General features: G+C 41.7%; 2 protein-coding genes across 11 annotated transcripts in view; both read right to left on the bottom strand.

The window, feature by feature from the left end:
• The window catches only part of ntng1a (netrin g1a), a 303,494-nt gene that overhangs the window by 104,197 nt on the left and 182,945 nt on the right, over nucleotides 1-16,352 (bottom strand). For 2 of the 10 annotated variants that reach the window (XM_044176490.1, XM_044176487.1), the window contains exon 1: nucleotides 1,406-2,162. The exons of 7 other annotated variants lie outside the window; for them this stretch is intronic. The gene's annotated coding sequence lies outside the window, so the exon portion shown is untranslated. Of the gene's footprint in view, nucleotides 1-1,405; nucleotides 2,163-3,991; nucleotides 4,568-16,352 lie in introns of those variants that run through there. One more of the 10 variants, XM_044176488.1, reaches the window with a different exon arrangement.
• On the bottom strand, nucleotides 12,811-15,695 carry prmt6 (protein arginine methyltransferase 6). Its single transcript, XM_044176498.1, has one exon. The coding sequence runs from the start codon at nucleotides 15,527-15,529 to the stop codon at nucleotides 14,474-14,476; it is 1,056 nt and encodes a 351-aa protein (XP_044032433.1). The 5' UTR covers nucleotides 15,530-15,695; the 3' UTR covers nucleotides 12,811-14,473.

Raw genomic sequence — 16,352 nt, 5'->3', positions numbered from 1 at the left:
CCTGACTGCTGAAGACGTGCTTCACTTGCCTCCACCAGCTACATCTGCCACAATCCTCTATCACACCCTCTGTCTCTTCTAACTCCGTCCACTCCACCCCCTCCCCTGAGCTGCTGAAGCTGCCACATGCACTCTGTGTGTGCGAGAGCAGCACTTTTGACATGGTGACTGTGGCGATGCTGCCCCAAGTCGAGCTGAACACCCTCGGGCGTCAGTTACTCCACCGCCACATGTAGGTTACAGCAGTGCACGCGGCACCCAATGAGACAGTGAGACAAGATCACGCCTCTGCCACCCTCCCCTCCATCCCTCCCTCCCTCTCTCCCTCTGCCTGGCTTCGCCACCAAGCGTGCTTCTCTTTGCGACACAGGAACGCCTTATGCATTATTAAAGACACTTTTTCTAAAAGCTGCTAGCACATTATTCTGCAACCACAGTGACATGTCTGGATACTCAAAATGTCCACTTTAGCTCTAAAGACTGTGCTCCTCCAGGTAGCTCTCCCATGCTGGAAATATAAGCAGGAATAGCCACATGGTTTAAAGCGACAGCTGCTAACACACTAAAAGATGACTCATTATTACCTGTTATTATTTCATAGGATGAGTAAAAAAAAAAAAAAATTAAACAGACTGCAATCACAATTACTAAGCCCATAAAAGTGGCAACTTGAAATCTAATAAGAAACTTCAAATGCACAGTAATGTAGCCTTAGCCCATGGGGCGATCACGTTTTATGATAATAGTCCTTAAAAGAATAATTGTTAGGTATTATCCAATACAAGGCCAAGGTAAAGCATGTGGTTCCTGCAGATTAGATCTATTATAAATAATACTATTAGAATATAGTAACTAAAGAGCAGGTTCAGCCACAGACTGGTGTAAAAATATAATAAGTCAAACCCACTGGGCTACAAAGCAGGTTTGAATTAAATGAGCAGCTAATGCATGTGAGTGAAGCAATATTGAGAGCATGTGGCCTACCAAAACACATCTAACTGCAATAGGCTGCTCATGTTATGACTTATTAAAGGTAGGCCAGTGGGCTGCAGCATGACACAAATGTAATCATGCGTGATAGATGCAACGATTAGGTAATAAGTTCCACAAGGGGGCGCCTCCAAAACTGGCCTGAAGAAATGGCGTTAAGTTTTGGATGCATTCAAGGTCACCTCATTTGTAAATATTTATATGTCTTCCTTTGTGGTTCAGAAAGTCTTAAAAGTTGTTTATGCAGTTTAGAAGGAAAGACCCTCCCCCAATCTGTTCATTACAGGAGATAAATACAGCCAGACCAGAGCCAAGTAACTTCCAACGACAATAACCAGCTACTTTAACGCAGGAGGGTCGAATACACGTTTCAGCACACATAAAGTAAACTTTACAAGCAAAAGGAAAAACTTACATTTCTTGAATGCCCCTGTAGTACGGGGTACTCCCTGTCCCCCTGCTCTTTAATGCCGTTCAACAAGTTCAGAGCAGCAGAATGAACAAGAATGAAGAATGAAGCTCTTTAAGGTGCGCTCCTTAACGGGAATGTGATGAGTACGCACGTCAGTCTCTGAGGAATCGCTGTGCGCACCATCTCTCACTCTTGTTTGGCGACCGAGGGAGGAGAAAACGATCAAGAGGAGGATTTTCCTGCCACTTCAAAACAAATGACTGATCACCGTCCCGAGGGCTCGGTCAGCATAGTGCCTGGTGTAAACGGGAGGATTTCTGAGCAAAAGCTCCGGTGCCAAAGTGTCCATCATCCTCTCTCCAAGTGTCATTCCATCACGGCGTCACTCTGAGGCACGGTGATGTCCGCAGAAAAGAAAAAGAAAACTTTGACCTGCTGGCGTGCGTCCTTCCTGTTTTTGCCCTCTTTATAATTCCTTCATTTCCAAAGACTCCTGCGTGCGGATCTGTGCGCGAATCTCGTCCCCGCTCTCTCCTCTCGCTCTCCTTCTCCCTGGCTCTGAATAGGTTTCAGCCACTCCACAGGGACATGAATCACACCAATTAGACTCGGCTTTTCGGAGAATATCCGCTCGCATCAACGCATCTTCTCCTGGACGTTTCCGCTGCACGGCGCAGCACCGACCGCCCAGACGGAGACGACGGGGAAGATAATGCGCTCTGAGGCTCTATTAGATGAGACGCACACTCAGCTTGTTTCCCCCCACGCACACCTATGGTTTCTCTCCCCACCCCTCCAGCCTGTCTCCACCTTGCCTTCAACCCCCCCACCCACACACATCCACACACGCGCGCACCATCCTCTTTCGGGACCCGTTAGAAAGTCAGTAGGGAGGAGATGAGTCTGTAGTTTCTTCTTTTGGTGGAGTTCACCCGACGCGCCTGATCGCGTTAAATTATCCAACAAATAATACTCTGAAATGAATTATTACATCCGGGTAAAATGGAAGGAGGAAAATCTCTGACTCCCACTTGGTTGTTACTGGGCAGCCAACCAACAATGTGTACAAAAATCAGAGATATTTGAAGAAAACTGTTAATGCATTTGTGTTTCTGTCCCCTCAGATGCCCAATCCGTTCTGAAAGGGCTGAAATGCCACACAGTGCTTAATTCCGTTTATTGCTAAGCGTTATGTGTAGGCTATAAAGTAAATATCATACTTGATTTATTGGCAACAATTCAGAGTGGTGCGTAATTGTTCCAAAAAGTGATTTAACTCTATTATGTAAATAAAAAAAGGAGCACACCCTGGATTCAGGTAGTTTTACTATCCTTGCCGCATTCGGTGAGTAGTTTAAACTCCAAATGGAGGAAGTCGTCTGAATAAAATAATTCCAGTAGGAAGAAGGCGTCAGTGAAGGTGCCATTCTGAAATACAAGAGTTCAAATGAGCGCGGATAATTGGGCAATAAATAAGTAAAAATAGGAGAAATTGATTGAGAATTATTGATTATAATTTCACATGAAAACTCTCAGATCTGCAGTTAGAAACTCGTGTGTTTTCTCCGGATAAATTGGATGACTGTCTAGAGGCGACATGGCTTAAAATAATTTCTGCTTCATTTGTACCCTACAATAAAATTGCCAACGAGTACAGATTAAAATATATCAAGCCCGGAGAGTGCGCCGTCTTCTCGCGCCTTTAGTGATTAATACAAAGAGTGAGAGGAGGGAGGGAGAGAGTGTTAGTGGAAGTCAGGTTATGACACTTGGCGCACAGGTTAACCTCGCAGCAGGCTGACAAGCCTCTGCACAGATGAATATGTCAATGCTTACAGCTTGTATGGAGCCTCCACAGGCCCAGGGAGGCCCCAATCACCCCCGCACATATCAGGCTAACCTGTGCTGGCGCTTCTAACATTCACTGGTATCATCAGAAAGAAAGAGAGAAAGCCGGACCGTGCGTCAAAGACTTCTTTTTACCTGCGAAAGATTGGTTTGAAAAGATGAGCTAAAAGGTAAAAGATGAATGCTTCTCCAGCGTGACAGAAACATCAAATTGGATGACAAGAGCCCTGTCTCCGTATTATTTACAAATGACAAGGAATCGTGCGTGTTGTTATCTGCACAGCTGATTCATTTCAGCAGACTTAGATGTGGAAACGCAGTGTCCACACCGCCTTGGTTCTGTGCGCTCACGGCGCGTCCATGTGTCCTTCATAGCCTCATATATATATACACACACACAGGTGAGTTATGCACAACATTGGAAGAACAAAGCAGGTATCTTTAAGAAACAACAACAGCTCGTTCCTTTACAGAGACAACAATATTTACGCTACACCGGATTTCTTTTTGGTTATCGCACCAAACGTGTCGCTTGTGTTAATTAGTGGTACATTTCCACGCATGGAAAAGGCAGAGTACTGGATGAAAGCAGACAAAGATAACCTTACTTTATCTAATCACGACGCACAATTTGGCCACCCACTCGGCGCGAGTCGCAGCGAAGCTTCAAAAGTTTACGCGCCCCGGCATTCGGTTGGAGATGAATGAAATCAAAAGAAATCAGCTGCCTGCGCCTCTCACCTTGGTCTTCAGTGCTTCATACCGTGGAGGACAGCCAGTCATGTAGCCTGTTGCAGCCAAATAAATCCGCTTTAAAACGGGACATCTTAGCACGGCGCAGGAACGGGAGACTCGCCGTAGAAGCGACCAGCTTGTCGCCGCCGCTCCCGGGGAATGGAGGAGAGCTCCCGGCACCCGCGCGACGTCACTTAGAGCCGGACACACAGGTGGAGAAAATCCTCCAAATGTAACGATTTAAAAAAATAAATAAATAAAAATTGGTTCAAATGAAGCGGCTGATAAAAAAAAAAAAAAATACGATTCCAAGTGGCTCCTTAAAAAGAGCCCGAGCGGCAGCAGAGTGGCCAGGCTCACTGCGCTCAGACACAATGAGGCGGCGAGTCTCTGACAGCTGACTTTCACCTGAAGTTTATTTCTCTGCTGAAGCCTGCGAGCCGCTGCTGAGTGCAGCCATGAACAGAAACATCTGTAACTGGTGCAAGTAGCCTGTTGAATAAATCGTAGGGTTTGGGATTTCACACACATTTTATTGTGACATTTCCCTTGAGATCACAGGCAAATCTGATGGTGAAATAACTTCCAGATGATGTAAAACCACCTCCCCGGGACACAGATGCACAATGGAGGGTTCAAGCCAGAAAATCAGTGGAGAATATCCAACAGAAACATGCAGTGAAGAGGCTAGCTAATATTGTTTGTAATTTGCTTTTTAAAAAATACAAACATGATGCCAGTTGCTCACTTGTCCCCATTTTTGAGCAATTACAGCTGAGAGGGTGGTAGCATGAGTCAGTATGTAAGTTTGGAAAGCCATAGATATCAAAAAACGAGCCAAATTGAGCTGAGTCACTGGTATTGATCAACAAACCCAACCAAACCATGCAGATAAAAAGCACAGGAACAAGGCCATTTTGGTTTGTGGGACTGTGTCTCGGAGCTTAGTTAACTCATCTTTAACTTTATTTGTGACACAGTGGAAAGGTTAGGGACACAGAGGCTCTTCACGCAGCTGCCTCTCTCTTTCTGCCTCCTCTGTGAGCCCAAGGGCAACTTGCCTGACATGAACCTCTTTTTCTAATTCACTCAGCAACAAGAAAGAGGAGTGCACAGCGGAAAGCTACCAAAGAGCACATTTAATTCCAATTTATTGACTCAATACAATGACACTGTATAATACGTTCCCTCACAGTACAGTACTCTAGCTCCTCTGCAGACTGTTAAGCTCTTTTCTGTCTTTTCTTCAGGGCCTAATATCACTAAGCTCAGGCAGACGGTTTGCACAGCGACTGTGTAAATGAAGCCGGGCACCGCTGAAAGGATAAGGTTCTTAAACACTGATAGATATCTCGTGTATGTTAACACGTTATAGTGGGACTGTGTCAAACAAGATGTGCTAGAGGTCAGCGAGGAGAATGAATGGAGGATGTGTTTGAATGTGGAGGATTATTATTATTATTCACAGATACGCACACAAAGACTTAAAGGCACACACACATGCACACAACAAGACCATGTGTCTTCAGATCCATCAGTGGGTTCAATAGATGGCTCTTTACTTGAGGGACCAATAATCACGTGGCCCCGTGTTCCGATATCCCACCTCCAACCTTGTGTGTTGTTGTTTTTTTTTTCTTGTCATATTGCATGATGGTTATTAGAAAATTGATGGGTAAAGCTGTTTTTGCACAGTCAGGCGGACGCCAGGCACAGAGGTATTGGATTTTTACGCCTGTTCAGTGGAGGGTAATGTTGCCTTCATCTGGAGTGTGTTTGTTAGGGGGTGGAGGGAGGAGGGGGGAGCAGGCTCCAGCACTGCGTCATGGCAATACTAGATTTATGGAGTTTATGGCACCAATGTGATGAAGTACCTTGATCATTCATGTATTTAACTGACTGGATTAGCTTGTGAAACTGACATTTCAATCTGGTAATCGTATCTATATATGGTTTCTCACTGCAATCTGTAAGATTCACCACATCGTGACATATATCTATATCATGATATACAATTAGTGAAAGAATATTTGATCCATAAAGTGCTCCCCTACAGATGCATAAGTGTGTAAGAAGCAGTTAAATGTTATAGCTGGTCAAGTTGAAGCTAATTTGAACAACTTTGTATATTGTTAGGTAGTTTAATCTAAAAAATTGCACCATTTTTTAGAAACGGATCATATAACGGATCTACAAAGTAATACTAGTAACGTAAGCTGTAAAATAAATATAGTGGAGTAATAAGTATGATATTCTCCTTTGAAATGTAGCAGAGTAGAACTAGAAAAGTAACACAAAATGGAAATACGCGAGTAGAAGTACAAGTATTCAAAAATTGTGCCTAAGTACATTACCCGATAGTTTAGTTACACTGATGCACTGGGGACAAATATATCAGCTGGTACACAGTTCTTTTATGCAGTAATGGTGGTAGGTAAAAAATTAAATTGCATTAACTGCATTAAGGTTTAAGTCACAAAAACATTAAAATAGTTCACCTTTAAACAGTAGGAATCTTCACATTTCAGAGAAGGGATTTTAGATTTAGTCAGTTCACATTTTTTGGACAAGGTGAAACCTGCAAAGAGCTGAGGAGACAAATGAAAGGGATGTGTTTTCTCTGCAATCACTTCTATGTAACTTTGACTTTGCGAGCTTCTGATTTCCCGCTTGCATGATATGGACAAGGTGAATCAAGACGGTGGCTTCAGAGTTGCTATCTTTACTTCTTTCACAAACTGCCTGACTATGCAAAGCACCCTAACTTCTCTTGGGAGGTGAGACACTTCAGTAAGAGTCAGGACAAATACAGGGTTCACATTGCAATATGGGATGCCTTGGAAGGACTGAATCAGGTCAGTCTCAGCACCTTTATGCACCTGCTCCATTTGGACTTTGTGTCAAAGGTTTATCACACTTCTTTCAGCCTGGCACTAACCCTCCGCTCCAATCTGCTGCCTGCAGACCTCTGCTGCTTATCCAATCCTGCACGGTGTCCTAAACCTATAACCCAACTCGCCTACATTGAAATATCATATTAAGTTATAAAACAATACCTGAGAAGAATTACACACAGGCATAATCCAACAAGTGCATGATTGAAAAAGGATTAGTTGGGGGGGGACGTGGCCACACAGTTTGTACTTTGCTCACAGGCTGAGCGCCGTCTGCCTCGGGCTGATTGTGAATCGGGGCCATCCCGTTCAGATTTACGTGCCCGTGCGAGTGATTTGGGATTTACTTTCTTAACAGGCGCCGTCCAGATCTGTCCTTGTTGTACGGTGTGTGTCCGTCCATGAAGTCACGCCTCAGCGCTTGCCGCTGGATGCATTTGTGATAGGCAGTGGCTTTTTTTTCGGCTGAGATTTGCAGCTCAGGGCTAGAATAAATACTGTTTCTCATTTAAATAAGTGTACAGTTTTATTACTGTTGAGAAAAAAATATAGGAATATACAGTGGGACAGAGTTATTTTGGGGTTTAGCAGAATGGGTCAGTTCCTGTTGCTAACAATAATGATGATAAATGGTCTGGCCTGCAGGGCCCCAGAGAAATCAAGTCCACATCTCTCGGGGTTGGTACATTAAATTACCTTTTGTCAATACCATGTTCCCAAATTGTCCTCACAGGATGTGCTGACAGAAATATTGGTTACTGTAACTGACTGTGGGAATTGAATCCTATTGGCTTATGCACAGTGTCATTAGCATACAAGGATGAATGAGCGGCCATGATTAGATACTGTGTGCCACCAGAGTCCAGTCAGGTTTCAGCAGCGATCGAAAATTAGCTCTGTAGAAACACGTTCAATGATTCCCCACCAGTTTTTATGTGATGAGTGAAGTTTAGGATTCATACTGTATGGCCCGTAGAGAGTCCCTGCAAACATTTCATCGACACGGGGGTTGATGGCACAACCTCTCGCGTCAAACGGGTAGAAATGACGTGCAAGTTGCACCTAAACCACAGAGCAACCAACATTAAATGTTATTGAGAATAAAATCATACCCTAACAGTGTTATAGAGTACTTTTATATGCAACCTGAAAGTTATGTTTGCATAATAAGTGATAGAAAGTTACGTAGAATTATTGTCCCTTTTCAAGGACGAATGTCAGTCTACTGCGCATGTCTGGCATCCTTCGAAGAGAACTCAGTCGACTCGAGCAGCACAAACAGCACACGGTCACGATGAAGGCTTCTTCACAAATGTATCAGTAAGGTATTTATTAATTTAAAACATTAGACGATTTTCAGTTTACTTCTATGGCCGCAAGTGCATGCTTTTCTAGCTAGCTAGCTAACATTAGGCCAGCGTGGCCCAGCTAATGCTACACGTTACACAGATGCTACTCCTAAATCATAACGTATGACTTTGTATGACTCCTAAAAAAAAGGCTTTTCGCTTAATTTCTTCTCATTTCCAGGGTGCCAACCATAGCAGGAATAATGCAGCATTCAAGATTGAAGTATTCCAGCACACCTAAATTTTTGCAAGAAAAAAAACGCAAACATGTCAGGATATAGAAATTGAATAATTTTTAAAAGTCTGCAAGTTGAGACGACGTCTACACTGTGACCTGACATTGCGTCAAATTTCATTTTGGCTTAATATTTCAACCCCCTGATGACGTCTAGGTTTAGACGTCGTTTTAAGTTTTTTTCAACGTTGAAATGTTTGCTGGGATTTTGATATGCATGTTAAACTGTTCACTAAAAAACATCAACAGGAGCAAATTACTGCAGGGATGTAAATGGGCTTCCAACACTACTGACAATTAGACCAACTTTTGTCACAGAGGGCGCCATATGATTTTAGCAAGGTGACGGCAAGATGCTGAACGCGGAGGTGAAATACCCTGAGATCCCAGGGCGTAGGGTTTGCATATGGACGGCACATTGCCCCTACCAATGTTGAGCGTGAGCTCCATCACTTTTCAAACACGGTATAATGCATGTTACAATATGTGAACTTGTTTACATATTTCCATTTTTTGTGATATGATAAAAAGCCCAATATTGTATTTGTTCAGGTTGTTATTGTGTTACAGTATCATCAGTGCTGTTATTTTTAAATAGAGTGCTCTCTTCGTCATTCCTGCTCTGCTCCAATCAATGCAACTGCCCAGTGTCTAAAGATGTTGGATACTGCGTACCGCTGTGCTTTGCGTTTTATTACTGTCTGTGGTTATATTGTACACCATTGTATTTGTATGCTACTGCTAAGTGACTATCACTGTGTGTGCAAAGATGTTCCCAGTGGTTGACATTTATATATGAATCTCTTCTTGGGCTGGTTCCTCCTTACCTGTATACATACATGTATAGAAATCAAAACCAATATGGCCTGCGCTCTCACAAAGTGCTACAGATGTCAGTTCCCCGAGTTAAGATGGAGTTGGGCTAAAAACGCTGGCCCTTTCTCCTGGAACAATGTACAGAAGGAACTATTGTTGGTGAATTCAAGTCAGTTTTAAAGGATCTGGCAAACAGGGCTCTTGGTCAATGCGTTTGCTTCTAAATTAATTGTTTTACTTTATTTCAAATCGTTTTATACACTCTTACACATTTATGCAGCTCAATAAGACTTTTACGTGGTTAAATTAAGGAAAAACTAAATTCATTTCAAAATTGTACTTATGCAATCTATATTTTTTGACCCAACAATGCATTTCGTAGTAAGTGGTAAACGCTTATATGTTTAAGTTAACCTTTTTCTGTAAAATATTTTTTTTTTTTAAATAATCTACACTCTAAGACAGAACAGGGAGGAGGCACATATCTGGGGAAGAGTCATTTCTAAGTGTACTGTAATTCTACTTGGATATGAGGAGATTTTGACAGAAGAGAATAAAATCAAGCTGTCATCTAATTTTGTAGCTGGATGAAACCAAAACTGAACTTCAGGCATAACGTGCAAAGTGCTCAGCATCAAAGCAGTTGTATCATGACATAGGACGGCTTCTCTGGCAGAAACTGGGAGAATTCTAGCAACAGAGGATTCCAACAAGACCTCGGGCGTAAAGGCTGGCCAAATCCACACTGCAATAGCTACAAAACAAGGATGAGAGCTGAAACACAGACTTGAATCTCACAGGAACATTTGTGTAATAATGCAAAGTAGTTCATAGACGCTTTCTGTCCAACTTAGCTTCTAAGCTGACATACAATCTGGTAAACAGTAAAGCCTTCAGATAATACAGTTGTAGAAACCTGACGTCTGGTCCTCGACTGTCTGATACATGGAGTTCTTAGGGGTGCTGAATTGGAAATCTTTTAAGATCAACACATCATTTACTATACTAGAACATATCACTTTATTTCTACCCACTAATCCTGACTTTCATTGTCAGAAAGTTGAAAGTCGTGTTTCAAGAAGTTGAAACACAAGTTCTAAAGACAACTGCGTACATTGTGACTCCAGTTCTCCGTGTCCTGGACTGTGCTGTCTCTCAGTCTCGTTCACCCGTCCTGCACTGAACAACGAGTCTAGAAATCAGTTAGATTAAGCAGATGGTCTATTGATTGGCTCCTAAATTGCTGTGCAATACAAGACAAATAATCCCATTTCAAGTTTCAACACTTGTTTCTAATGGTTTCCGAATCATTTCAGGCAGGAATGGATCATAATTAGTTTAGCATTTAGCAGCCAAGAGTGGCCATGCATGCACGAGTGCGATTCTGGGCTGCATTTGACATTTCCATTCCCTGGACACCTTCCTTTGTTCTGCCTGCTGCGGGGACACCTGTAGAGGCTGAGGAGAGATTCAGCCACTGTGCGTGCACATTAGGCCAGCTGAAAGTGTAGAATTTCATTTGAAAATTGTATGAATTTATTTCTGACTTTCTCCGACACAAAAGTGCTTCTTGGGCAACAAAAAGACACTGAAAGACCCACTTCATACTGTAAACCCCTTTCACAGCAGAACAATAACGCAGGAGAAAACCTAATTAGAGTGAAAAGCGTATGAATTTATTTCTGTCTTTCTCCGGCACAAAAGTGCTTCTTGGGCAACAAAGACACTAGAAGACCCACTTCACACTGGATACCTTTCACAACACTGCAGTGACACAGGAAAAAACCCTGTCCGACATTTGACAACAAGGATCTGCCCTAGGTCAGACGTGGTCACAGCCGTCGTTTTAAGTCAGTCTGACCGCTTGACTTTTGAAAGAAAGAGCGAACACGGATTACATTACTGCAGATAACGGCTGTACTTTAAAACTGTGAAGCTGCTGATTTCAAACATGCTTGAAAGTGATTTGAGGACATTTTGTTTCATTCAAGTGTCACAAAAAAAAAAAGAATACTGCAAGTTCTACCAAACGTTTTACCCGCGATCACTTCTATTGCAATGACACTGAAAGCCATGTTTAGCAATGACATGTATGTAACAGTAACATGTAACAGTTGCAGACCTGGGAGTCGATACTTACTTGACTCCATAAAACTTTTTAAGCGCGTGGTTTTAGTGTCAAGCCTTTGCTTTGCTTCACGTTTCACTATGGGACTAAATATCTCACACAGACCTCACCGTCATACTCAGGCGTAGGATTTGGCATTTCTACTTCCTTAATGGAGTTAAAGTGCCAAATTTTCATGAGGGTCAAGAAAACTATTGAAGACAGTTTAATGCCAGATCAGATTGTTACAAGAGGCTTTGATTTGGGGTTTGGATAACGCCTTTTCCCTATTCATTATGACCATAACTAACATAGTTAATCAGCTTGCTTTATGTCATTGTGAAAAGGCAGCGAGCAGTGTGTGCATTCTGTCAGCTTCCTGCTGATTCACACACAGTCTCTGGATGTGTGTACTTATATTTTTTTACTCTTCACAAGCTCAGAATATTGCACTATACTTCATCCAAGTGGAAACCAGAGGCTAGACGTTTGCAGCTCAAAATGGGATTCAGCCATTATTCAGTCGTTCCCAAACTGACAGACAATGCCCCTTGATTTGTAGACACTACAGCTTGTGATTAATTTCCAGTGTGTTCATTAGAGAGTGGGTTCACATTTGTACTGACGACACTGAAACAAATGAACGCCATATTTCAAATGATGATGGGGTGTGAAAGATGAATTATCATCTAACTTTTTCAGGACTGCATGTATTTATTAACTGCTGTATAATTAGAATGCAGATAAGGTGCTCAATGCTATAAGGCTCATTCACATCTTGTGGCTTGAAGTCATCAGCACAGTGTCTACTTTAGTTACACAAAGGTTTAATCAACGCAGCGTCTTCGGTTCGACCTGGGAGCAACACAATATTCCACATGAAAAAATAAATAAACAATGCGCCTACAGAAATAATGATTGTGGGAAAAAATTGGTGCATGGATACAATTATCATTTAGTCTAGTGTTACAAACATGATATATATATATAATTAGTATTCATTCCTTTTTTAAGGTCAGACTAATGTTTACATCCATTTATTTCTAATATTAGTTATGACTTTTAAGTAAGTAAAAGTTTATAATATTTATATTTATTGTTTGGTATTTTGTTTAAATGTACTTATTTAGCAATAACGTTGTTATGGTGACCATTCTTATTTCAATAAACCCAACATCCACATTTTTAATAATCAATATCAGTATGGGTAATAGTGCCACATAGAAATACTTGCATTGGTATCTTGTTCAGAAATTGAATCACCTATCTCACAGATGTAGATGCTAAAAACTGTTTTAAAGTAATAATTAACCTAATGAAATGCAGAGCGGTTCTCCTGAAAGAGGTGTGAGAACCACATTTAAAGAACAGCTCACTCTCAGGACAGTGATTTCATGTTTTTAGTCAAAACTCACGACACATGACACAGTCAAACTATTTATTAGAGTCTAGTTGCCACTGGTTCAATAATGAGCATAGTTGGTAAACAATTATGTTTGAAACAGAGTCAGTTCACCAAACTCTAATCAAACTCCCTGCAATATAATCCGCCAAAATCCAAACCCACTTAATGTACATTGACTCTAAAGTAGTAAAATAAGTGAATCAATGACTAATCAGTGACCAGATAACATGCTTTGTTCAATAAATGATGAATGACAAATTATTAAATGTAGCCATCAAACTATTAACTTTTATAAAGAGATTTATCCTTGATTGTTGCTGATGATGAAAACTTCATTTTCATAGCTCAGTCAGTTGGATACAGCTAGAGCCATAACGGCCAGGGAGGAAATACTCTGTTGTACAAACAATGTAGCCTTTGCTATTTTGCAGAATGCTGCAGTAGAATAACAAGTTTGGATTAAGTCAGTGGTTTCTGCCAACAGAAGACAGTGTGCGCTAGTTTTAAACCAAAATAATGAGCCAATTTAGTTTGGCTGGTTTTCAGTTTTTAATACCAATGTAAAACACCTCCTGTGTGTTGCAGCCTCCTGCCTGACTACAGCTAGTCCAAGTCAATATATTGGTCTAATCCTCATTTAAATGCAGCATTTTGATCCAATTCCACACAATATGCATAATTAAATTAGAATATCAGATGTCTGCAGCATGGCGTTGAATTAATTATTACTATTCTGCTTTAAGGTGCTACACACCTAGAACTATCCATTAGTCAGGAGAGTTTTAGTATCTTGTGATGGTCAAATACTGTTTCAAATGCTTTTCCACTCTGACAATAATAAAACTTTTAAAACCTAAATACTAGAGCTGAAATTAGTCTATTAATTGATTAGTCAAATCAACAGAAAATTAATCTCCAACTGTTTTGACAATCGATTTAAGAACTTTAGATTAAAAAACAACAAACATTCCCTAGTTCCAGCTTCTCAACTGTAAGGACTTACTGTTTTTCTTTGTCTGTAATAATATAGTAATAAGTAAGCAATTAAGCATAGTTTTAGTAAAAGTAAATCAACAATATTTGGGTTTTGGCTTTTGACATTTTATAAACCAAATAATTTATTGAAATTAAAATAATGGTTGGTTACAGCCCTCCTCAGTACTACTGCAATGTTTTGGTATAAAATGCGCCATAAATGCTATAAACTGAATATACAGTATGCAATACAAAAATGATCAGTACTGGCTTTCACTAACACATATTGGTCTGGTTGAGTGAGGTTAATGATATGCATTTTTCCTCCTCCAATTTAGGTGTCAAATGATTTATCATTAGGTGTGAAAATAACCATAAACACAACATAAACAACTCCAAACTATGCACATGTACTGTAGTTCACATATTGACTGTAGCAGCCGCTGCCTGCTTGTGTCTACTTTAGCCTGCAGAGATGGGTCAGAACCTAACTCTTTAATGTGTGTGTATCTATAGATGTCAGCTGCATTTGTGAGACCCAATGTGATCTTGTAGTTTTTAGATATGGATAATTTACCGCACTGGTCTAAAATACAGTCATTGCTCCACTTCCTCCTAAAGTCACACTGAGCAGGTTTGGGAATCTTAGTGACAGACAATGATAAAAGGAAGGTGATTCAACTGTTAAACTAAATGTTGATGCTACACTACGGCTGAGCTTCACTGCTCCAGTCAGGGATGGAAAAAGTCTTGGACTGTCTTTTCTGCTCTCCTATCGTGTAGTCCACATGGATGCATATATGTCTGGCGCTTTCCTCCGAGGGATACATGCTGACCTCTCCGGTAACCACCGTGTCTTGCACCACATCCACCGGAGTGTCCAGGTACAGCACCGCCTGCTTCCAGTGCGTCTCCGGTTTGAACGGGGACGTGGAGAGCACGAGCGTCTGCGGCTTGTCCGGGCAGGGGAAAGTCACCGTGAAGTAAACACAGAGACCGCTCACTGCCGCCGAGCCGAACGACTCGCACCTGAACTTGCCCTTCACCGAGCGCAGCTCCTCCACGGTGACCGAGTACAAGTCGAGCTCGGCGAAGCGGGCCGGGTGGGAGAGCACGTCCTCAACGGTCACCGAGTTCACAGTGATGTCGGAGTTCATGATACATCTCCTGGCGAAGTCGGACATGCAGGACATGTCGACGCCGTACTGGTCTTTGACGGTGTACCAGAAATGTAAGCGGTCCTCCACCACCGGGTCGCAGATGGGTGCGATGTAGAGCTCGGCTTTGCTGGGAAGGATAATGCCGCCCGGCTTTAGCCACTTGTCGCGCGCGTAGAGGACCGAGTTGAGCATGGACTCGTGCAAGAGGGCATAACCCATCCACTCGCTCACTATCACCTCCACCATCTCCGGTAGGTCCACCGTCTCCACTGTGCCTCGAATGACTTCAATTTTGTCCTCCATATTGTTCTGTTTAACTATTTTCACAGCCTGCTCGGCGATGGAACAGGCTTCAACTGCGTAGACTTTCTTAGCACCGGCTTGTACACAGAACATGCTTAAAACGCCGGTTCCTGCCCCGACGTCCAGTACAACTTTTCCACGTATGGACTCACTGTTCCTTAGTATCGCCATCCGGTACGTGTTAGTTCGGACGTGGTCCGCTATCATTTCCTCGTGGATAGTCACATCGGTATAGCTGTCAAAGTACAGTCTGTCCTGTCGGGTTTTATCCAATTTTCTTTTCTTTACGACATGAGACATCTTCTTGGTTGTGATGCTGCAGCCTCACAGTGTTTTGTTGCGCTACTTCCGCATTGTGAAATCTGGAACTTGTAGTTTCCCACCGCACACGATACGAGAGACACACGTTTGAGTAGACTACAATTCCCACAGCTAAACGACAGTGACGCAGAGGTCGGATTGCTGCATTCACGGCCAGGGAGAAGATATACATATGAGCTTCTACTGGGTAGAGTAGCGAGTAATTACAGAAACTGTGCTTCTCTCTTCTTTCTCTAGCTTGCCACATCAGTTTGAGATGTGGCACTTTCTTTTCTTTGAGAAAAAAGGCCTACATTTAAATTCCTTAAAACTAGTTGGACATTGATAAAGTCTATTTATATATTTGTTTGTTTTGTTATTATAAAGCTTTATTATTTCATCAACTGTAATATTACATTATTGTTCTTCTGTGTTTATTTTCATGACGTTACTGGAAAAACTATTACATTAGTTATAGAAACTCCTTATAAATATCGTTGCTTGTCCTCAGAGGTGGAGAAAGATGGAAGGAATGACTAGACAGCTACATTAGGTTGAGGTGATATTCACCTGAAAGCTAAGGTGAACGAAATAACATTAACCTGGGAATTAATTTACCTCTTCTTTTATGTATTTTTTAAATGTATACTTTGATACTATATTTTTCTTGTTCAAGTGTCGTTAATAAATTTGCTTCAGTTAAGGATTCACTGCTGTTTGGAAAGTGAGAGAAGACTAAAAACAAACTGACAAGTGTACAACATTTTTTAGCATTTGAGACATTGATGCAATATTCCAAAATAGAAAAAGCAGACCTCTAGTA

Source organism: Siniperca chuatsi, linkage group LG19, assembly GCF_020085105.1.
Source record: "Siniperca chuatsi isolate FFG_IHB_CAS linkage group LG19, ASM2008510v1, whole genome shotgun sequence".
NCBI classification, from domain to species: Eukaryota; Metazoa; Chordata; class Actinopteri; order Centrarchiformes; family Sinipercidae; genus Siniperca; species Siniperca chuatsi.
Note: the sequence above shows the minus strand (reverse complement) of the source record. Positions and strands in the feature narration are given on the sequence as shown.